The sequence below is a fragment of the Nannospalax galili genome, unplaced genomic scaffold (genome assembly GCF_000622305.1).
Source record: "Nannospalax galili isolate Female #2095 unplaced genomic scaffold, S.galili_v1.0 scaffold265, whole genome shotgun sequence".
Taxonomy (NCBI): domain Eukaryota; kingdom Metazoa; phylum Chordata; class Mammalia; order Rodentia; family Spalacidae; genus Nannospalax; species Nannospalax galili.
In genome coordinates this window covers 1,478,654-1,502,569 of record NW_008353747.1, presented here as the reverse complement: position 1 = coordinate 1,502,569, position 23,916 = coordinate 1,478,654, and the positions used below count along the sequence as shown (strand labels likewise).

Genomic DNA, 23,916 nt, shown 5'->3' with positions numbered 1-23,916 from the left:
GCAGTGGCCTTGTTTGGTTGAAGGGAAGGTACATTAAAACAAGTTTTCTTTTTTTCTTTCTTTTTGAGGCAGGGTCTCCCTGTAGCCCCAGCTGTCCTGGAACTCACTACATAGACCAGGCTGGCCTTGAACACACAGAGATCCACCTGACTCTGCTTCCCAAGTGCTGGGATTAAAGGCATGCGCCACCATGCCTGGCTTTTTCTTTTTCTTTCTTTTTAACTTTACAAAGAATCTTGCTTATGTTATCCAGACTGTCCTTAAACTTCTGGGCTAAAGTGACCCTCCTGTCTTGGTCTTAGGACTACAGATATGTAGCCACCAGGTCTAACCTTGAATGAAATTACCCTCAAGATTGCTGGGCAATGGAAGCAAAGCACTTAACCAGTAAATCAAGCCCAGATGCTTAAATAGCCTGTGTAATTTGGCCTGTCATTGGGCTCATCCCTTCTTGAGCACAAATACATTCATTACAGATCCTAAGTGATTGCATAAGAACTCTATTTTATTGGAAAATTATATACTATGATGGAATTTTCTTTTTAAAGATTTCTTTAATGATGTGTATGCATGTATATCTGTGTGGGGTATGTATATTAGAATACAGTTGCAAGGATTGGGAGGAGGCCAGAAAGGGTGTCAGATCCCCTGGAGCTGGAGTTACACAAAGCCAGACATCTGTGCTGGGAACCAAACTCAGGTCCTCTGAATGAGCAGTAGATGCTCTTAATTGTTGAATCATTTCTCCAGTCCCAGGATTTTCAAATGTCTCTCTGGATTTGCTCCTTAGCACAACCAAAACAACAAAAGAAGGTCTTTAAATTATTTTTTAAAATTTATTATTTTTATTGTATGAGTGTATTGCCTGCATGTAGGTAGGTGCACCCATGTTCTGCAATGCCAGAGGTCAGAAGATGATGTCAGATTCCTGTGGAACTGGAGTTAGGAATGGTTGTTAGCTACCACGTGCGTGCTGGGTATCAAACCCATGTCTTCTGCAACAGTGGCCAATGCGCTTAACCACTGAGCCATCTCTCTAGTCCCAAAATGAGGAGTCTTATGGGACCAAAGAAAGTTTTCTCAGGGCTGGGAACAAAGCTCTATTGGTAGTATTTACCTAACATGCACAAAGCCCTGGGCTCACACTCCAGCCCAGTGAAAGACCAAGTTTTTCGGCTTATGCTAGTAATCCCAGCTCTCAGATGGAAGAGGCAGAAGGATTAGAAGTTCAAGGTCATCCATAGCTGCATAGTGAATTGGAGGCTAGCCTGGGCTTCATGAGACCCTGTCTCAAAGGAGGAAGGGAGGAAGGGAGGGAGGGAAGGAAGGAAAAATGGAAGGAAGGAAGGAAGGAAGGAAGGAAAGAGAAAAAAATTCACTCAGTGAAATACTGAACGTCAAAATGAGGAAAATTCAGGATCCTATGGGTTTATCATTGGAGACTAATTCAAGCTGTTTCTCTGAATAATTTTTTGGGGGGCTCCCTCTTTATACCATCATTTTTCTCAGATACAAAATTTTTTGAGTTAAACACTGAGCATTTGCTAGTGTCATATATGATTGGAACATCTGCAATGAGTTCCGAGGTAAATTAGAGATGTGAAAATCATTTTACATCAGGAAAAAATTATCTTGGACTTGAGATCATAAAAATGTAATACCGCGGGCGTGGTGGCGCACGCCTTTAATCCCAGCACTCGGGAGGCAGAGGCAGGCGGATCCTCTATGAGTTCGAGGGCAGCCTGGTCTACATAGTGAGTTCCAGGCGGCTGGAGCTACAGGGAGACCCTGTCTCAAAAAGATACCCCCCTCAAAAGTAATACCACGTGACAACACAGGTACTCTGAAAAATAATTTGATGTCTTGACAGTTTAGCCTCCTAGACTTCTATGGTTTCCTAAAAGGCTTTTTTTCAGTCCAATTGAACCCCTTGATCAGTTTCAGATTCCTGGAAGGCTCTGCCTATTCACCACCATAGGCTTAAATGAATCTTACCCAGTTCCTACCCATGGAGAGCCAGCCCCGGCGCTGCTCCATCAAACGTTTCCCTGCTTACGCTGACACACATCTCTTGCTCCTCTCCTTTCAGCTCTGACTTGTCTTGCATTTATCTGGCCCGTTATCTAATCGTCTCAATATTGACTTTGTCCTCCCCTGAAATGGATGGATCTTTAAGGAAAAGACCGGGGCTACTCATCCCCCTTAGGAGCGGTCACCCACAATTTGAAAATTCATCTTAGAAACAGAAATTTCGCTCGTAAATGTGAAGGACGGCTTCATTAACTCTAAAGCCCTATTTCTCTCCCACTGAGCAATCTGGTTAATTCCATGGGCGGAGAGGAAGCCAGATAGGTTAGATGAGAAGCGAATGGTGTCAGCGTGAGGTCACGTTACAATTGTACTGAATGCCATCCCCGGATGGCATCCATCACACTGCGGCGACAGGAAGGCAGGACTCGGGGACGCGTTTACGAGAAAGACAGAGGCTCCAACAGTGCAGACTGTGGGCGAAAACAGGGCGGGAGAGGCAACAAAGCGGAAAACCTGGCGCCTACAGCTCAGCTCACCTGCACGCAGGTGGAGCACACCCTGTTGAGAGTGAAAGCGTGGAGGGCGGAGCCTCGCCGCGGGCCCGCCTGCATGGGGGCGGGACATCCGGAAGCCATTTGCCTGAGTGGCAGGGAAACCGGAAGTGGAGCCGCTGCTGCTCGGTGCTGGAGCCCGTGTTTGGCAACGCGCTGCGGGAGCGGGGCCGCCGGGAACGAGCGAGTGACAGACGTGCCACCCGCCGACGCCGCAGCCGCTTGGGGCCCGCACGGACCCTCAGTCTGAGTACGTGGAGGGGGTTGGGAAGCCGAGGCAGCGGGGGCGGGGTGGGTAGCGGCGACGACCGGGTTTTGTGAGTCTGGCGCCCCTCCCCCACCCGTCCCCTCCCCCGCCGCGCCATCGCTCCGCCGGCCTTCGGGGGGTCTCGCGCGTGCCCTGTCAGCAGTCCTGCGACCCTGGCGTCTTCTGCGCGCACTCCTGCCTGGCCTGGGCCGGCGCCCCCATCCCGCCTTGGCCGGCGGGGTAGCGCCCCGCGTACCCCCGGCCGGGCCCCGGGCAGTCCCCCGTGCCCCTCCTACCTCAGCTGTTGCTTGGTTCCTCCATCCCCGGGTGGAACTTGTCTCCCTTCCGTAGTCACTCGCCGCTTAGCGGAGGCCCAAGCGGGGACTCCGTTGTGCTTTTTTTTTTTTTTTTTTTTTTTTTAACGGTTCACCCTCTCTGCTCTTTCGTCGAAAAATGTCTACTCTTTAGAAATTTCTCTGCCGCCTCCTCTAATGTAGCCCCAAACCCTTCTGACTCGAAGACTCGAGGGATTGTTGGGCGGCTATCCCACGGAGCCCAGCACCTCCTTGAGCTACGAGGCCGTGAGGTTGCTGACTGGGCCGGTGGTCCCCACCTAGGTGACTGTCAATCGATAGGTTTCTTGGGGTTCCCCCCCTCCACTTGGTCCTTGTGCACTTCCCAGGTCAGGGCCTTGTGGTCTACAGGTTTGATTGACTTGAGGCGCGGTGACTCATTATTATTCGGCTTTCCATAGCTCCCAGGCCTGCGTTGCGTTCATTTACATACAGATCTTTAGAAAACCCAAAGCTTGAAGCTTGGGCGTCTTTGTAGAGCCTAGCCATGAACAAAGGAAAGGCCACCAGGGCCTTAAGAGTCGGTCTCCTAGGGCCTCATTTTGAATGGAGAGTCTGAGCAAACGTGTGGAGAAAAAGGAAAGAGAAAATACAGGCTTAGCTTTGCCTTGGAAGGCCTCGCGTCTCTAGGTTCCTCCTCTGGGCACATTGTTCTAAAGTAAAGGTTGCCTTATGGGGGAGTAGGGGAGGAAATAATTGTGCATTAATTTGTTGGCTAGGGCACTTGATAATAAATTATGGATGTTCTGGATCCTGGGAACCTGCCCACCAGCCACTGAGGGCCTGTATGCCAGATGAAGGTTGCCTTCTTCAGAATAACCCTGCCAGCTCCTCCGAAGCCAAATGAAGAGTCTTAGGTTTTAATTGAAACATTCTACATTTTTTATTCTCAATTTCAAGGATCTCTCTCCATCTGTTCATGGTGCAAATTTAAAAAAGAAACAACTGGTTGAAATTGAGAATTTATGATTCTTTGTTGGGACTGGTTTCCACACTAGGCAGATATAAGAAATTCTGATGTTGTGTCCTCATGGTCCAAGTTAGTGAAGATAGAAAATGCGTGATTGTCATCCCAGAGAATGAATTCTGATGCAGAATTAAAGTTTCTCTGCAAAGTAGTCTCTCATGGCAATTTACAAAACCTCCCACTTTTTCTTTCCCTCTACTAGTTTATTTTGAGCCTGTTTGTGATCTCTGAAGTTTATGACTTGCTGCCTAGGGAGATTATTATGAATGAGTCTGGTGAGATGGGAGAGGGTTATGGGGAGGGGTGAGGTACTAAGGATTGAAAACTACCACTGAGCAATATCCTCAACCCTCCTCATGCCTTTTTTTCCTGGCTCAGAGCTGAGGCTCAAACCCTGGATCTTGCACTTGCTAGGCAAGCTCTCTACTACTGAGAGAAACTCCCCATCCTTCTGATTTAAAATTTTTATCACAAGTTTACTCTTCCGATGATGGCTATGCTATGAAGTTGTCTTCTACATGGGACAGGAAAGGCGTCCCTGTCATTCAGATTTTTGATACTTCTTTAGGCTTCTCTTTGGGTATTGGGTAGCTCCTGATTCAGTCTTCATTTTTTTAAATTTCTATTTTGATTTTTAATTATATTATTCGGTGTATGGGTGTATGGGTGTGTGTGTGTGTGTGTGTGTTGGGGGTGTGTGCAAATGTCATGGCAACTGTAGAAGCCAGAGGATAACTTTGAGGAGTTTGTTCTCTTTCCAGTTTCACATGGGTTCTGGGGAGCAAACCCAAGTCATTAGGCTTATGCAACAAGTGCTTTACTTACTGAACCATATCGCCAGCCTCATTCTTCATTTTTTGTTATAAAGAATACAACAACTTCCAAGTGTGAATTCTCTAGATGCATAGACAGCTTGGTTGTGCATTTATGGCCTGGCCTTTAAGGAGATCACATGAGTTTATGGTTCAGATTTTCTTTTCTGGGCTTTAAAAAATGTTACCAAACCACAGGCATCTGTGAAACTGTAAACGTTACTTTGTACTGTAAGATTTTTGATTTGGCAAAAGAATACAAAAATCAAAGCGTCTTGGAAGCACAAAGAAATTTCGGTCAGATGCTTTGCCCTTGTATTCATAGTCAAAGGGATAAAAAGAACATTTAGTTGGAATATTTTTCAGTCTTCTCCCAGTTACATCTGCCATTCAACTTTAGCCCGGTGATTTTGTTTCTCAGTTTCTCCTTCCTCATTTTGCTTATGGAAAAATTTGGGACTTAGGGCTGGGTCTGGCATTGCAGACACAGGAGCATTATTCCCAAGTTCAAGACCAGCATAAGATGATCCTTTTGGATAGATGAAAAAACTTTTCTTGCCTTTTTTTTTTTTTTTTTTTTTTGGTATTTTTGAGACAGGGTCTTCCTGTAGTCACACTCTCTGGATTCACTATGAAGACCAGGCTGGCCTTGAACTCACAGAGATGTGCCTCCCTCTGCCTCCCAAGTGCTGGGATCAAAGGAGTGTGCCACCATGCCCAGATCTTTTCTTTTTAAAAAAAACTTTATCATTTTTATTTTATGAGTTTATTGCCTGCATGTATGTAAGTATACCTGTGTCATACAGTGCCTGTGGAGGTCAGAAAAGAGTGTCAGAATAGAGTGTCAAATTTCCTAGGTTACTGGTGGTTGTTAGCCACTGTATGAGTGCTGGGAATCAAACCTAGGTCCTCTGCAAGAGCAGTCAGTGCTCTTAGCCTCTGAGCCATCTCTCTAGCCCTTAACATTTTTTTTTTAAATCTAAAAAGGGATAGCCTGGTGTGCATGCCTATAATCTTGGTACGTGGGAAGTTGAGGCAGGATAGCCAGTTTGAGGCTAAGGGCCTGGATAACATGGCAAGACCTTGTCTCAAAACAAAACCTAAAAAACCTTACTGATAATTTAACATATTTGTTATTCACATATTTAATTTATTACACAGATATTTCAGAAGTATTCTGAAGTATTCAAGTGTATTTGGACCTTGAGAGCCCGGATTAACTTTTTCTTTTTAATTTAAAAAAAAAATTATTTTTATTTTATGTATATGTGTGTGTTGCCTGCATGTAGGTAAGTGCACCCATGTCATGTAGTGTCCACGGAGGTTAGAAGAGGCTGTTGGATCCCCTGGGCCTGGAGTTACGGACAGTTGTTAGCTGCCATGTGGGTGCTGGGATTCGAACCCGGGTCTTCTCTAGTAACAACCAGTGTTCTTAACCGTTGAGCCATCTCTCCAGCCTCATCCTGCCTGGATTAACTTTTGTTTAGTATGCCTTCATTAACTTTTTTCTGTTGCATGTCCTCCTACTTTGTATCTTCATTAAGAAAAATCTACTTTGTGGGACAGATCATTTCAGTTTGACTTCATATTTACTAGAAATTGATCTCTCTGTTGGGGCAGGGGGTTGTAATCAAGTGGTAAAGTATATGTTGCAAGGCCCTGGGTTTGATTCCCCAGTAGCACCTCATTGTACTTTTGTGTGTGTTTAGGAGTGTGGGTGCGTGTTGTACATTCATGTGGGTGCGTGCGCGTGTGTGTAGAGGGCAAAGGACAACCTGGATGTCTTTCCTCAGATGGTGCCCACTTTTTAAAAAATATTACCATCCGTGTGTGGTGGCACATGCCTTTAGTTCCAGTACTCTGGAGGAAGAGGCAGGAGGATTCCTGTGAGTTCAAGGCCAGCCTGGTCTACAGAATGAGTTCCAGGCTATCTGGGGCTACAGGGAGACCCTGTCTCAAAAAAAAAAAATTACTATTTTTATTTTATGTATATGAGTGTATTGCCTGCATGTATCTAAGTGTACCCATATCATGCAATGCCCAGGGGTTGGAGGAGGGTGTGGGATCCCCTGGAATTGGAGTTATGGGCAGACATTAGCTGCCATGTGGGTGCTGGGAATCGAACCTGGGTCTTCTGCAAACAACCATCTCTCCAGCCCAGTGCCCACTTTACTTTTGTTTTTCGTTTTTTTTTGTTTTTTTTTTTTTTTTGAGACAGGTCTCTCATTACATGGCATTGGGACTTGCCATATAAACTGGCTGACTACCTGTGTCCTCTTCCCCACTGTTGGGATTACAAGTGCATGCCACCACACCTATCTTTGGTATGTGTATGTTTTGTTTTTGTTTTTTATCTTTTGTGTATATTTTGCCTTCATGTTTGTAAGTGCACCAGTGTCTCACAGTACCTGCGGAGGCGAGAAGAGGGCATTGGATCTCCTGAAACAGGAGTTACAGGTGATTGTTAACCACCATGTGGGTATTGGGAACCAAAACCTGGATCCTCAGCAAGAGCAGCCAGTGCTTTCAACTGCTGAGACATCTGTCTAGCCCCCTGCCTCTTTTTTTGAGACAGGATCTTTCTGTAACCCCAGCTGGCCTAGAACTCCTTAGGTAGACCAGGCTGGCCCCAATCTTACAGAGATCTACTTGCCTCTGCCCCGGGGAGTGATGGGATTAAAGGTGTGTGCCACCACACCTGGCTTTTTAAAAAGTATGTTTTCAAGGGATCAGGTCCTCATGCTTGCTCAGCAAGCACTTTACCAATTGAGTTATTTCCCCAGTCTTCACTGTACTTTTTTTTTGTTGTTTTGAGGCAATGTTTCACTAGTCTCACATGTGTAGCCTTGACTGGCCTCAAACTTGTTGTGATCCTCTTGCCCTAGCCAAGTGCTAGGATTACAGGCATACACTTCTATGTCTAGCTCATGTAGTTGAATACCTTTTACTTTTTATTTTTTTCTAGGATTTATCCTTCTGTGTCTATCTGGGTATGTGTATATGTATGCAGGTGTTCATGGAGGACAAAGGTGGCATCCCCTGACACTGAGATTACAGACATTTTTGAACTACCTGATATGGGTGTTGGAAATCAAATTGGGTCCTACAAGAGCAGCGCCCATTCTTCACTCCTAAGCCATCTTTCCAGGCCACCTGTATTTTATTTTGTCTTTTAAGTGGTAAAGTATGTACTTAAACAACATTGCTTTTATATAATCACATTGTTATGAAAACACTTCCTGTTCATAGTTTGTTACCCTTGTTCTTCAAATAGTCCCCAGGAAAAAGCTGGAGTCATATGATGAGAATAGAAAAGATTCTTCTCGGGGCTGGAGAGATGGCTCAGGGGTTAAGAACACTGGTTGTTCTTGCAGAGGACCCGTGTTCAAATCCCAGCACCCATATGGCAGCTAACAGTTGTCCATAACTCCAGTCCCAGGGGATCCGACAGCCTCTTCTGACTTGCGGCATTGCACGGCATGGGTGCACTTACCTACATGCAGGCAATATACACATACAAATAAAATAAAAATAAATTTTTTAAAAAGTAAAAAAAAGATTCTTTTCCTCTTTTTTAATGGTAAGTACTTAATTACACTCTCAGCTGTGTCAGTAAATGGTTGTTTCAGTAATCCTTAACATGTTTTCTTCAGGTAGGAAAATAGGAATAAATTAACAAAATGGATGGTTTTTAAGGTCTATTCAAAAAGCTAGGAAATAGGCATCTACAATTAGTGAACAGAAAGTAGTGCTGTGTGTTGTCACATACATTTGAAATGAGGTCTGTCTGTGTAGCCTGGACTGGCCTAGAATTCACTGTGTTGCCCCAGCTGCCTTTGAACTTGTACTAGTCCTCTTACCCTGCCTCCTGCCTGCTGAGATTATAGGTGTGAGCCACCATACCCATAGAATGGTGCTTTTTGTTTAGTGTGTGTGTGTGTGTGTGTGCATGCATGTACGTCTGGTGTGTGAGCATGTGTTTGTTTGCTTGTGGGTTCAGGCATGTACTTGCCTCATTGCATGTGTGGAGGTCTGGGGACAACCTTTGGGAGTTGTTCCTAGCCTTTCTACCTTGTTGGAGACGAGTGCTTCAGTACTACATAAGCTAGGCTAGCTGGCCCTGGAGCTTCTGGAGATTCTCCTGTCTCTGCCTCCCATCGCCCTATAGAGAGATGACCTGTTGATAATGGAGCCAAGCTCAGGTTATCAGATTTGTATGGCAAACACTTTCACCCACTTTCCAGTCCAGAATGGTACTTTGTTTTTTTCTAAAACAATCCTTTCTAAATTAATTTATTCTTTGACAATTTCAAGGCCAGCCAGGTCTACATAGTGAGCTCCAGGTTGGGTAGGACTACAGGGAGACCTTCCTCAAAAAAGACAAAAACACAACAGCAACAAACCCTAATTAAAAGCCTAAATATGACAACATTTTGGATCCTTAAATTATTTTTTGTTATACATATTTTAATTTTCCTTTTTTAGAAAAATAATTTTATGTGTATGAGTGTATTGCCTGCATGTGTGTAAGTGCACCTGTGTTATTCAGTGCCCGTGGAGGTCAGAAGAGGGCATTGGATTCCCCTGGAATGGAGTTAATGGATGGTTACCGCCATGTGGGTGCTGGGAATTGAACCTGGGTCCTCTGCAAGAGCAGCCAGTGCTCTTAACCACTGAGCCATCTCTCCAGCTCTTTTTTGTTTTTCTTGATACAGGGTTCTTACTGTGTACCCCAGACTGGCCTCACACTGGCACCCCTCTTAACTTCAGCCTCTTGTGTGCTGAGATTACAGGCATGTATCACCATGTTTGGCTATCTTAACACTTTAACAGATACCATGGCCTGAGTGAAGCTAAACAAATGCATCTTTGGGGCTGGTGAGATGGCTCAGGTGGGTAAAGGCTCTTGCTACCAGGCCTGACTACCTAAGTTCAGTACCTGGGATCCACATGAGTGGAAGTTGAGAACTAACTCACACAAGTTGTCTTTTGACCTCCACATGCACACTTTGGCACCCACGTGTACACATACACAATAAATAAACATAAATTTAAAGCAAACGTATCCTGCAGTTCTTCCTGATATCTTTTACATGGATGTTTCAGGCTTTGTGTTGTGTGTCTTCTGGGTGAAATGATTAAACGTAAGGCTCCCTTTAAAGAGTCGGCATGAACTGACTTCTGATCATTGGATTTAGTGTGTCATTATTGGTGTCAGGCAAACAATTTTAGATCCTCCTCAGTCACTGGACATATAACCTGAATTCTTTGATGCTTAGTATGGTCTTTTCGAGACAGGCTCTTCCTGTAGTCCCAACTGGCCTTGAACTCACTATGTAGACCAAGAGATCCATCTGACTCTGCCTGGGATTAAAGTCGTGCGCCACCACGCCAGGCTTGCAGGATGGTATGTTTAAAACATAGTCTTTCATAGCTACCTATTTTCTGATAGTTGTAAATTACAGCTGTCTGAGGAAATGCATACCCTAAATATAGATATTTTACATTTTCAGCCAGTGGGCGTAGTCCTCATCCTAATTTTTTTTGGGGGGGGGTCTTTTTGAGACAGGGTCCCCTTACAGCCCCACCTGGCCTGGAACTCACTATGTAGACCAGCCAGGCCTTGAACTCATAGAGATCCGCCTGCCTCTGCCTCCCAAGTGCTGGGACTACAGGTGTGCGCCACCACGCCCAGCCTTAATTTTTTTTAATCATTTAGAACTAAGCTAACTTGTTTGTGAAGTGGTATTAGTATTGTTTGCTTCTATAATTTATATTTATTTTTTCATGAGAAGGTATGCTTTTGTGTTTGAGCTTAGTAGTTGGAATTTTGAAAATCTACATTGGGACATTTGACTAGAGTTGAAGCTCAGTGGTTGGCTGAAAAATTAATACCTTGTCACTTTGTGTGTGTGTGTGTCTGTGTGTGTGTGTGTATGTGTGTGTGTGTGTGTGTGTGTGAGAGAGAGAGAGAGAGAGAGAGAGAGAGAGAGAGAGAGAGAGAGATGAGTATAACTCTTGTTACTTGTTTGAGATAAGATCTCATGTATCCCAGGCTGACTTTGAACTGGAGGTGTAGTCAAGGCTGACAACAATTTCTGATCTGTCACTATCTCTTAAGTGCTGGGATTACAGGTGTGTGCCACCAGTCCCAGCCTACAAAACTCAGTTTTGTTTTGTTTTTAAATATTTTTATTATTTCGTGTGTATGAGTGTATTGTGAGTGCATCTGTGTTGTGCAGTGCCTCAGAGGTCAGAAGAGGGCTTTGGATCCCCCTGGAACTGGAGTTAAAGACAGTTTGGAGCCGCCATGTGGGTGCTGGGAATCGAACCCGGGTCCTCTGCAAGAGCAGTCAGTGCTCTTAACTGCTGAGCCATCTCTCCAGCCCCCCCCTTTTTTTTTTTTTAAGATTTTGTTTTTATTTCTTGTGTAAGACTGTTTCGTCTGTGTATATACAAGTGCACCATGTGTATGCTTGGTGTCTCTGGTGACCAAAAGAGGGTGTCAGATCACCTGGAACTGGAGTTAAGGACACATCTTAGCCACCATGTGGATCCTGGGAGCTGAACTCAGGTCCTCCATAAGAGTAGCCAGTGCTCTTAACTGCTAAGCCATTTCTTCAACCCCCAAACTCAGTCTTCTTTCAGAGAAAGCCTAGCAGTACCAAAGGTGATAGAGTAATGAAAAAAGATTGCTCATAGAGAGAATGGTCTCCTTTTCTAGAAATTGCAAAATGAGATTTTTCTTTTTGTTGTCCTTTACATTTGAAGACTAATGTTTCTAGTATATGTCCTTCAGAATTGGTTGGAAATAGTGTGGCTTCCTATTTGTCTTTCTACAAGATTATTAGCATTTCTAGTTTTTCTGAGTTGTTGCTTACTTCTTTTCCCTAAAATCAAATGCTGTATCTGAGCTCATCATTACTAAAAGTTTTTAGTGGAGGTCTGTCAAAAATAAAAATATGTGGGCTGGCAAGATGGCCCAATGGGTAAAGGTGCTTGCTGTCAATCCTGATGACCCCAGTTCTGATCTGAGCTCTGGGATCCGCATAGTGGAAGGTGAGAACTGACTCTAGCAAGCTGTCTTCTGACTTCCACATATGCGTTGTGGTACACGTACACCCCCCCCCCATATAAATAAATTTAAAAAAAAAATGAGCCGAGTATGGTAGTGTACATTTGTAGTCTCACTTCTTAGGAGGCTGGGCCAGGAAGATCATGAATTTGAGTCAGCCAGGGTTACATAGTAAGTTCCAGGCCAGTCTGAGGTACCACTAGACTTGTCTTGGGGGGATGGGCTATGGGAAAGCTTGGCAAGCTGGGCATGGACACGGTGGTAAATGCTTATAACCCTAACACTGAGGAGGCTGAGAAGTGAGTTTGAGGCTAGCCTGGGTTACTTAATAAGACCTTGTTTTAAAGGGGTAACAACATGGCTCAGGTGCTTCTACCAAGTCTGATGACTTTGAATTCAATTCCCAGAACCCACAGGATAGAGAGAATGAACTCCTGCAAGTTGTCTTCTGACTTCCTTCCACACACACATAAACACAAATGCAAAGAAAAGACAAAGTGATAAACATTTGTCAAAAACTAATGTCAAAGTCTGTTTTCTCCTAATCTGTTTTTGAGAGGTCTCATGTATCCCAGGCTGGCCTTGAACTCACTATGTAGCTGTGGTTGACCTTGAATTTCTGATCCTCCTCCTGCATCCTGAATGCAGGAATTAGAGGCATGCACTATCACACATGGCTTTATGTGGTCCTAGGGATCCAACCCAGAGCTTCGTCTATGCTAGGCAAGCACTTTACCAACGGAATCACATCCCCACAGCCCCTAGTTTTGTCTGTGTGTGTGTGCATATGTGCATATGGTCACTTGTGTTTATGTGGGTGCACATGTGTGCAGGTGTACATGTGCAGAGGTGACTCCTAGGTGTCGTTCCCTCTCATTGTCCACCTTTTTTTTTTTTTGATATTTTTTGGTTTTCATACCTAATCTTTTGCGGGGGGTGGGGTTGTTGAGACATGGTCTTACTTTGTAGCTCTGCCTGGCCTGACACTTGCTACACAGACCAGGCTGTCCTCATAGAGATCTACCTGCCTCTGTCTCCTGAGTGCTGGGATTAAAAGCATGTACTACCATGCTTGGCTTTCACACTTAGTCTTAACCACAAGACAGAGGAATGAAGGTTTTTTTTTAAAATATTTTATTAATTTTTATTTTATGTATACAAGTGTATTGCCTGCATGTATGTGAGTGCACCCATGTTGTGCAATGCCGCGGAGGTCAGAAGAGGGCTTCGGATTCCCCTGGAATTAAGGACAGTTTGTAGCTGCCATGTGGGTGCTGGGAATTGAATCCAGGTCCTCTGCAAGAGCAGTCAGAGCTCTTAACCACTGAGCCATTTCTCCAGCCCCAGGGGTAAGTTTTTTATAGTTATACATTGTTGGTAAGTGATGCTGAAATGTCTGAACATTTACAGATAATGTATTGTGGAGACTTAAGCAATGGTGTCCTAGAGTTCAACTCTGCTGAAAATAAACCCTGGTTTAGTTTCTAGGCAAAACCCATAATAAAATGAATCATTTAAAGCCTGACGTGTAATATTTAATGAGTTGTAACATTCTTGTTAATAAATTAAACATGACATAGACATTTCTTCTCAGGTATAGAATGAGCCAAGGAGACTCAAACCCAGCAGCTATCCCACATGCAGCTGAAGATATTCAAGGAGATGACAGATGGATGTCTCAGGTAAAGGGGGGTGCGTGTGCATTATCTGCCTGAGAGAAATTGCTTCAGTTTTTTGTGTCTGCACATGTAATGTGTGTGTATGTGCAGGTGCATGTATGTTTGAGTACATAAGTGTGTGGAGGCCAGCGGTCTGGTATCTTCCTTATATTCTCTTGTACCTTATCTTTTGAAACAGAGTGTGACTGAGCTGAATACTCACTGACTAGACTAGCTGACCACGGAACTCCAGAGATCTGCCTGTCTCTGCTCACCATGCATTATGGTTGCAGAGGTGCTCGAGCACACCTGGCTTTTTGATGTTGGTGTTGGGGATCCAGACTCAGGTTGTCATGCTTTCAAGGCATGTGTAAAAATGACCAACTGAGCCAGTCCCCGCATCTCCCTACTTGTTTTAGAGTTTTTTGACCAAAACTTCAAGGGAACAATTTTAATGTTCAACAATTTATTGCTAAGACAAAAACATCTAATGCTGGGAGTGGTGTTTCATGTCTTTAATTCCAGCATTTGGGAAGCAGAGGCAGGCGGATCTCTGTGAGTTTGAGGCCAACCTGGTCTACATAGCAAGTTCCAGGCCAGCTGGGGCTACAGGGAAACCCTGTCTCAAAAAGACCACCCCCTTTCCCCGCCCAAAAAAGAATAAAACATCACCAGTATATCCTTAAAACAAAGGAATGTTTGTGGGGTTTTTGGTGGCTGTTGTTTTTGACAGGGTCTCCCTAGCCCCAGCCAGGCCAGAACTTACCATGTAGACCATGTAGCTTTGTCTGCCTCTGCCTCTGCCTCTGAAGTACGGGAACTAAAGACTTGTGCCACCATGCCCAGTGTTTGTGTTTGGTTTTTGAGAATTTTTTGATAGCTTGGTAATTGTTGTCTATTAATCTTAAAAAATAGCAATGTCTTCATAGTAAAGATTTTTGTTTTGTTTTTCTTGGTACTGTGTCTGTGATTCAGGCTGGCCTTGAACTTTCCTCAGCCTCCCAAATGATAGGATTCCAAATGTGTGCTATCATGCCTATAGTCTCTTTATTTAGATGGGGTCTCATTTTGCAGCCCTGGCTGGCTCGGAACTCAGCAGGCATCCATCTGCCTCTGCCTCTGCCTCTGCCTCCCTAGTGTTGGGATTAAAGGCATGCATCACCACACTGGACCATTGTAGTAATTTAAAAAAAGAATTTATTGCCTGCATGTGTGCAGGTGCATCTGTGTCATGCATTGCCCAAAGAGGACAGAAGAGGGCATTGGATCCCCTGGAACTGGAATTATGGATGGTTGTAACTGATATGTGGGTGCTGGGAATCAATTCCATTTCCTCTTCAAGAGCAGCTTTCTTAACTGCTGAGCCATCTCTCCAGCCCCCAGTAGTAGTTTTTAAAACTTTTTTTTTAAGAATTTTTTTATTTTGGGGACTGGAGAGATTGCTTAGTGGTTAAGAACCCTTGACTCCTAGAGGAAGGTTTGGTTCCTGGGATCTACATGGTGGCCAACAACCATTAGTGACCCCAGTTGCAGGGGATCCAACACCCTTTTCTGGCCTCTTTGGGTGCATGCATGTGGTGCACTTAAATACATCTAGGCAAAACACTGGTATACACAAAATAAAAAATTATATATTTTTAAAGATTTTTTTTATTTTGAAGAAAATTTAAAATTACACAAATCCTAGAGAGTACTGAGAATAAACTTGGTGTTCTAATGTATGCCTGTAATTAGGAGTTTAAAGTTATTCTTGGCTACATACTGGGTTCAAGACTACCTGAGACCCTGTATCCAAAAAAAAAGCTTTGAAGATTGGATGTGGTGGTGCATGCCTTTAATCCCAGCACCTAGCACAACAGAGGCAGAGGCAGGTAGATCTCTGAGATCAAGGTCAGGCTGATGATCTACATAGTGCCAGGCCAGCTGGCTACCTAACAAGTCCAAGACCAATGTGAGCTACATAGTAAGATGCTGTCTCAAACAAACTTAGACCTCCCATTATCCTTCACTTAGACTTGCAAATTGGTAGCATTTGGCTTCAGCTGTCTGAGTCTGTTTCTTTAGGTCCATACCAATATTATGATTTTTCTGAACCATTTGAAGGTAAGTTACATTTATCACTTTCTTTATCCCTATATATTTTCTAAGAAAAAACTTTTTTGGGGGTCTTTTTTGAGACAGGGTCTCCCTATAGCCCTAGCTGGTACTGGAACTCACAGAGATCTGCCTGCCTGTGCTTTCTGAGTGCTAGAATTAAAGACATGTACCACCACGCCTGGCTAAGAAAAGAGACCTTTAAAAAAAAAAAACATAAAAACATTATAGAATAGTTTTTTTGTTGTTCTTGTTTTGGGTCTTTTTGAGACAGGGTCTCCCTGTACCCCACCTACCTGTCCTGGAATTCACTATGTAGACCAGGCTGGCCTTGAACTCACAAAGATCCGCCTGCCTCTGCCTCCTGAGTGCTGGGATTAAAGGCATGCACCACCACACCCATCCTCTTGTGGAACTCAGTATGTTGCCTGTTAAACATATGAGCCTCCAAGGGCACTGAACACACATGGTGCACTTACATACATTCAGGTAAAGCACTCTTACACATAAAATAAGAATAAGTGAATCTTTAAAAAAAAATTCAGATTGTATGTCTTTGGCAGAATGTGAGGTGGTGTGTGTAGTGCATCCCACAGATGTGATACTGGTTTAATCTCGTTCATGGTAACTTGATCACTTGGTTAAAGTGGTATTATTCATAATCAGTAGTACTGTCTTATAGTGTAGGTCTGTGGGTTCTTATTTCACTTAATGGGTTACAATTTATTGTTGTTTTATTGAAACTCTGATTGTTCCAGATTTAAGAAGTAGGAATCCTTCCAAGCCAGCTTTTTTCTTTTTTGTCTTAATATATCCTAACATTTTCTAGCACTTTATTTTTTTTACTATTATTAATTTTTGTGTGCAAAGCTCTGAATTTGAGTGCTAGCACTGCAGAAAAAGAAAGATAATATTCTTAGCATCTTTTACATAGTCACTTAGCTCTAAATGTTTCACCGCTATTTGCTTCCATCCATATTACCTCTTTAAAATAATAGGTTTTAGCCAAGCATGGTGGCACATGCCTTTAGTCCCAGCACTAGGGAGGCAGAGATAGGTGGATCTCTGAGTTTAAGGCTAGCCAGGATTAAATAGTAAGACCTTGTCTCAAAAACAAAATGAAACAACAAAATGTTTTAAGTATTTGAGCATCTGTGTATTTATCTTTAAAAAATTGCTAATAAAGCTGGGCATGGCAGCGCATGCCTTTAATCCCAGCACTTGGGAGGCAGAAGCAGGCGGATCTCTGTGAGTTCAAGGCCAGCCTGGCCTACATAGTGAGTTCCAGGACAGCTGGGGCTACAGGGAGACCCTGTTTCAAAAAAACCCCAAAAAACAAAAAAAAAAATGTTAATAGAAGTTTCATTCTCTGTTTATCTCTTATCTTTTTCTTTCTCATCTCTCTGTCCCCAAACTAGTATCCTAAAGTTGATATTATTATTTTCATGTAGCCTGGCAAGTAATTGTCTAAGCAATCAGTGTTATCATTATCAGTAATGTCATGTTAATGTCATGTGCCCCTTGCAAAAAGAATGCCAGTCAAACATTGAGAATCATTCTATTGAACATCTGATCACTACTGTCAAAAGTGTCAAGGCCGTGAAAGATGGAAAGATAAGAACATTGTCCCAGATTAGAAGAGACAGAGGATATGGAGAAGTAAGTGTAACATAGCATCCTGATTGGTTCTAGGAAAAGGAGCATTAGTGTAAATATTGGTAGCATTTACTAATGTTAGAAGACTAGTTTTGGTAAATGCACCATGCTTAGTAGGATATGCCATGGGATGGAGCTATTGGAAATGGAACTCGAATCATCAAGCTGTGCAGTAAGTATTTTTACCCACTGAGCATTTTTTTTTTTTTTTTTTGAGATGGGGTCTCATGTATCCTAGGCTGGCTTTAAATTTAGCGTGTAGTTAAGATGACCTTGAAATCTGGATCTTCATGTCTTCACCCCACCAAATCATTTTCTAAGTTTGATTTTCATAATTTTATAAACCTAAAATTATTTTAAAGTTTTTTAAAATGTAAAAAGAAGAAAATATAGGGGTTGGGAAGGTGACTCCATCAATAAAATGGCTTGCCATACAAGCAGGAGGACTTGAGTTTAGATCCCCAGCACACCTTTAATCCCAGCACTCAGGAGGCAGAGGGAGGTGGATCTCTGTGAGATCAAGACCAGCCTAGTTTACATAGTGAGTTCCAGGCTGGTGGAGCTACAGAGATCCTGTCTCAAAAAGACGTAAAAAGAAAAAAAAAAGAAAAAAAAAAAACCCCCCAAAACCAAAAAACTGACCCCAGCATTGGGAAGCAGAAACAGGAAGATCCCTGGGCCATGTTGGCCACTGGTTGTGCTAAGTCAGTGTTCCAGGTTCAGTGAGAAACCCTGCCTCAGAAAATAAGGTGAATGATAGAGGAATATACCTGAAAATCTTAACTCTGGCCTATACCACCCCCCCCACACACTCTCTGTCTCTTACACTCATGCATGCACATGCATTAACACAAAAGGAAAATGTGAAACTGTCATAATTAAAGGTAGTATTGAGATGATACTCAGTGCTAGCTATGAAGTAGTCTCTCAGTACTCAGAAGATATGGTTCCAGTACTCTACCCCAGTACCAAAATCCACAGAAGTACAAGTTCTTGCTGAAAGACAGCATCAAATTTGCATGTAACTACACACATCTTCCTATATACTTTTTTTTTTTTTTTTTTTTTTTGACGCTTAGGACAATTTTGTTAGAATTTGAAAGAAAAATCCTCACAGCAGGTAAGTAATCTCAGTATCTGCTTTGAGGAGGAGAAGGGAGGGGAGAAAGAAAAAAACTATGAAGCTGTATTAGTCACTTTTCTGTTGCTGTGATAGAAACACTGACCCAAGCAATTTATAGAAGGAAGAGTTTATTTGAGCTTATGGTTCCAGGAGAATTACAGTCCGTCATAGCAGGGAGCCATGGTGGCTGGAGGTAGCTGGAGCAGGAGCAGCTGAAGTGAAGCTCTCACATCATCATGCAGGCACAGGAAACCAGAAAGCAACTGGAGATCTGTCAAGGCTTAAGAATTCTCTAAGCCCACCCCTAGTGACGTGCTTCCTCCAGGATAGCCACACTTTCTAAAACCTCCCAAAACAGCGCCATCATCTGGGGACAAAATGTCCAAATACTTGGAGCCTATGGGGGACATTTTCATTCAAACCATCACAGAAGCCATGCAGGTTTAGAGCTTGCATAGAGGTCAGACATGTGGCAGACTAGTAGCCACATGGTGGGAAGAAGGAAGCTTTAGAGAAAAACTGAAGAAATGCAAGATTCTAGGGCAGCCCAAGGCATTAAAGAAAGCATGTTTAGAAAAGAGATACGAGGAAGAAAAGGAGAGATTATGCTTTTCTGAAGAATTCAGAAAAGTGGACAGACTTACAGAAAGCTCTATGTCTGTGGCCAGATCCAGAAGCACTACACTAGGAGGCAGGATTCCAGGTAGGAAATTAACACACTAGGTATTCCACCCACCTATTTAGCATGACTTAAGGTGAACCTGCCTTCCCTAGGGGTGGTCCTATGACCAGCTGATTGACTGGTAAAACTGGGAAATATGGGTCTTTCAACAGATAGACTAGAGATTTTCAACAGATAGACTAAAAATCTTATGGGGCTATTTGCTACTCTAACATTCCCCTCTCTGAAGAGGCAACCCTAAAATCTTTTAGAAATAAGGCCTTTGCCATGGAGTAGGCTACCAAGAGGCCCAAGGGCATTTTGACTTGGTCAAGAAAGATACTGGCTACTTTTCTTTGGGGTTTTTTACCCTAAAATGCCTAACCAATTTCTGCCTCCTATTCTTATACCACCCTATGAAGTTTACTCTAATTGCAAATAGGGAATTGAGGTACTGACCGCTCTGGCTTCTTCCATTCTGAATAGAGGTACAAATTGTGGTAATTGAGGTACCCCTTCAGTGGGTCTACCTAAAGGACCACCAAATTGCTAACTGTTAGCTATAGAGAGAAAAGAAAGTCCTTAACTGGCCTGGGAGATGTGAAGGCAAGAGTGTTTAGCATAATAAATTCTAGACAGGGAACCAGAAAAATCAGAACAGGGCACATTTCAAATGTCCAAATCAAAGTCATTCAGATTTCTTAATGAGGGCTCCCAAAAGCATCTATCTGTTGGGTTTACCCTCATTTTTCTTTTGGCCACCAAGGCTAGACTTGAGAGTGATGAACTCTGGATTTGTTTTCGAGCACTTTGATGGCTGTTGGAGCGACTAGAATCAGTGTGAGTTCCCTCCCACATGGCTTCTTCTTAGCAACCAAATTCAGTGCACCTGTAGAAAATCTAGAGCGCTACTTGTCTGTAGCCAGGTGCAGAAGCACTGCCTTCCTGTATGCTTTAAAATTACTTACAGTACCTAATTCAATGTAAATGCCATGTGAAGTAGCTATATTGTGTGTATTTTAGGGAAAATGATAGCAAAGTATGCCACAAGTTTTTCTCCTTCAAATTGTTTTTAATTTGAATAAATGTATTCTTTTAAATTTTCTTTTTTTTACTGTGTGTGAGTGTTATGCCTACATGTAGGTAAGTGCACCCATGTCATGCAGTGCCCACAGAGGATAGAAGAGGCTGTCGGATCCGCTGGAACTGGAGTTACAGGCAGTTGTTACCTGCCATGTGGGTGCTGGGATTCGAACCTGAGTCTTCTGCAAGAACAGTCAGTGTTTGTAACCACTGAGTCATCTCTCCAGCCCCTCTTTTAAATTTTTTATTGATATTTTATTTATGTGTATCAGTATTTTGCCTACATGCGCATAAGTGCAACCATATAGGAAATGCCCACGGGCCAGAAGAGGGTGTCAGATCCCCTGGAACTGAGGTTACAGATAGTTGTTAGATTCCCTGTGGGTGCTGGGAATCAAACCCAGTTTCTCTGTAAGAGTAGCCAGTGGTCTTAGTGGCCGAGCCATCTCTCTAGCCCCAAGGATTTATATTTTGCTTTGTTTTGTTTATTTTTGAGATAGGGTATCATTATGCAGCCCTGGCTGTCCTAGAACTTACTATGTAGACCAGGCAGGCTTGGAACTCAAAGAAATCTGCTTGTCTTTGTTTCCCAGCTGCTGGGATTAAAGGCTTGTGCCACTGTACCCGGCCTCCGTCAAATATTTTTGATCTCCAGTTGGTTGAATCCTGATGCAGAACCCAAGGATATGTTGTATTGTCAAAATATTCAGTCCTAATCTAGATTAAACTACCATTTGCCAAGAAATTCATGGAACAGAGCTGAACATATATTACCACTGCAGGAAGGGAATCAGCAAAATTTAGAAAATAGAAATTTATATTGGTCAAATTATTGTTGCTTTCAAAAATAAATTTGTCCAGTACTCAGTCTGAGGCAGAAGAATTAGGAGTTTGAGGCCAACCTGGGCTATATAGGAAGCTGTCTCAGTGCTTCCCCCCTCTTCCTCTGGAATAAAAAGTAAAATTGGGGGCTCAGTAGTTTAGAGTACTTGCTGTTTTTGCAGAGGACCTGAGTTTGATTCCCAGCACCCACATTGGGTGGTTCTCAATTGCCTATAACTCCAGTTGCAGTATATCTGATACTCTTCACTGGTCTCCCTGGATATTTACACTCGGTGCACATACATGCATAGGCACATACACATAAATAAAAATAAATCTTAAAAAATATCTTTTGGGGCTGGAGAGATGGCTCAGCGGTTAAGAGCACTGACTGCTCTTGCAGAGGACCCGGGTTCAACTCCCAGCACCCACATGGCGGCTATGATCCATCCTTAACTCCAGTTCCAAGGGAATCCGAAGCCCTCTTCTGACCTCCATGGCATTGCACAACACGGGTGCACTCACATACATGCAGGCAATACACTCAGACACATAAAATAAAAATAATAAATATTTAAAAAAAAAAATCTTTTGGCCAGGCGTAGTGGCTCATGCCTTTAGTCCTAGCACTTGGGAGGCAGAGGCAGGTTGGATCTTTGTGAGTTGAGGCCAGCCTGGTGTACATAGCGAGTTCATGCCAGCTGGGGCTACAGGGAGACCCTGTCTCAAAAAGACAAAAAAAAATTTTTTTTATTTTTATTTTGTGAATGAGTATTTTGCTTGAAGTATATAAGTGTATTCATGCATACAGTGCATGTGGGGTCAAAAGAGAGTGTCAGAAGAGGATGTCCGATTCCCTGGAGCTGAATTTATGGACAGTTGTTAGCTGTCATGTGTATGTTGGGAACTGAACTTAGGTTTTCTGCAAGAGCAGCCTGTGCTCCTAACCACTGAGAAATCTCTCTAGCCCTCCCTGACCCCTCAAAAATTTAAAAGTAAAATTGGGAAGCAGTAGTAAAGGGAGGAAATGAAGAGCCTGTAAATTAAAAGGAATTCAGACTGGTGATGTAGCTTGTCTGGTAGCATGCTTGCCTGGACCTGGAGTTCCATGTCCATCCCTGTATAAACTAAATCTATAATCCTAGCACTGGGAAGGTGGAGGTAGAGTGTTGAAATTCAAAGCCTTGAGATACATAATACCTTGTCTTAAAAAAAGACAAATTGCCCGGTGTGGTGGTATACGCCTTTAATCCCAGCATTCGGGAGGCAGAGGCAGGCAGATTTCTGTGAGTTCAAGGCCAGCCTGGTCTACATAGTGAGTTCCAGGACAGCTGGGGCTACAGGGAGAGCCTGTCTCAAAAAGACCAAAAAGAAAAAGACAAATTATAGACCGGGCATGGTGGTGCATGCCTTTAATCCCAGCACTCGGGAGGCAGAGGCAGACAGATCTCTGTGAGTTCAAGGCCAGCCTGGTCTACATAGTTCCAGGACAGCTGGGCCTACAGGGAGACCATGTCTCAAAAAAAAAAAAAAAAAAGACAAATTATTTACATCCTGCTTTATTTCAAAAACCCATAAAACAAACAAATATTTGAGATATTAAATTCAGGTCAAATCAAGTTTGGTTATTTGTTGACTGAGAACCGGTATCAATTTTTTGGAGAAAAATTACTATTGAGGTGCTTTTTCTTTTCAGTGCTGGGGAATAAAACCCATAGCCTTGTACATGCTAAGTAAGCACCCTACCACACTGAGCTACATTTACAGGGACATTTTTTAAAAAGTATTTTAAGAGTTCAGTACTGGAATCTTGGAATCTTTATATGAAACCATATGTGCTTAGTTTAATTTAGAATAATCTGAGGATGAGGTGAGGCAGTAGTTGGGTTTTTGACTGAAATAATAGTGGCCACAGTTCAGTGACTTCCATAACCGATGGTAGATGCATGGAATTAATTGTGTTAACTACAGAGTAGTTACTTTTCTGTTGCTGTGAAAAAAAAATACCTTTGCTGTGCCGGGTGTGGTGGTGCACGCCTTTAATCCCAGCATTTGGGAGGCAGAGGCAGGTGGATCTCTATGAGTTCAAGACCAGGCCAGCCTGATGAACATTCTGCCCTGGTAGAATCATAGGTGTTTTATTTTGACCTTTTCTGTTTTTCCAAACTTACTGCAACTACTTCTGAATGTTTTTTAAATTTTTATTTAAGTGTATGTGTATGTATGTCAGGTGTTTTGCAGGTGCTGTCAGAGGCCAGAAGAGAGTGTTGATTTTCTTAAAGCTTGAGTTAAAGGTGGTTGTGAGCTGCCTGATGTGAGTACTGGGATCTGAACCCAGGTCCTCTGGAAAAGCAGCAGGTGCTTTTAACTGCTGAGCCATTCTCCAGCCCATTCTTACTTCTGAGCTTTTAAAAGAAAATGTAGCACCAACAAAATGGCTCAGTGGGTAGAGGTGCTTGCTCCACAAACCTGGCAGCCTGAGTTTGATCCCTGGAACCAATGTAAAGGTGGAAGAAGAGACCAAAAATTATCTGACTTCCACAGGTGCACTCACCCCACCCCCCAGTAATAAATAAAAATGTTAAGTTGAACTTTTAGAACAGCACTGCCTAAATTCCATTACGTTCTGTAAACACAAGTTTTATTGGTGTTGAAAGGTAGTTGATAATACAGTACACACTATAGAGACTTAGCATGTGAAGAGCACCCACTCACTAGCCAAGGCAGTCTATTTTTTCCTTCCTCCCTGCCTTTCAGTGTGGGGATCAATCCCAGGGTGTGGA

General features: G+C 43.1%; 1 protein-coding gene across 2 annotated transcripts in view; it reads left to right on the top strand.

Annotated features, from left to right (window-relative positions):
* The first annotated feature begins 2,670 nt into the window (after positions 1 to 2,670).
* Positions 2,671 to 23,916, top strand: part of Pafah1b2 (platelet activating factor acetylhydrolase 1b catalytic subunit 2) — a 37,687-nt gene continuing 16,441 nt past the window's right edge. Inside the window, exons 1-2 of one of the 2 annotated variants that reach the window (XM_008850932.3) lie at positions 2,671 to 2,832; positions 13,631 to 13,718. In XM_008850932.3, coding sequence (XP_008849154.1) covers positions 13,638 to 13,718 — 81 coding nt within the window. In that variant the 5' untranslated portion in view covers positions 2,671 to 2,832; positions 13,631 to 13,637. The remainder of the gene's footprint in view (positions 2,833 to 13,630; positions 13,719 to 23,916) is intronic. The other variant, XM_008850931.3, reaches the window with a different exon arrangement.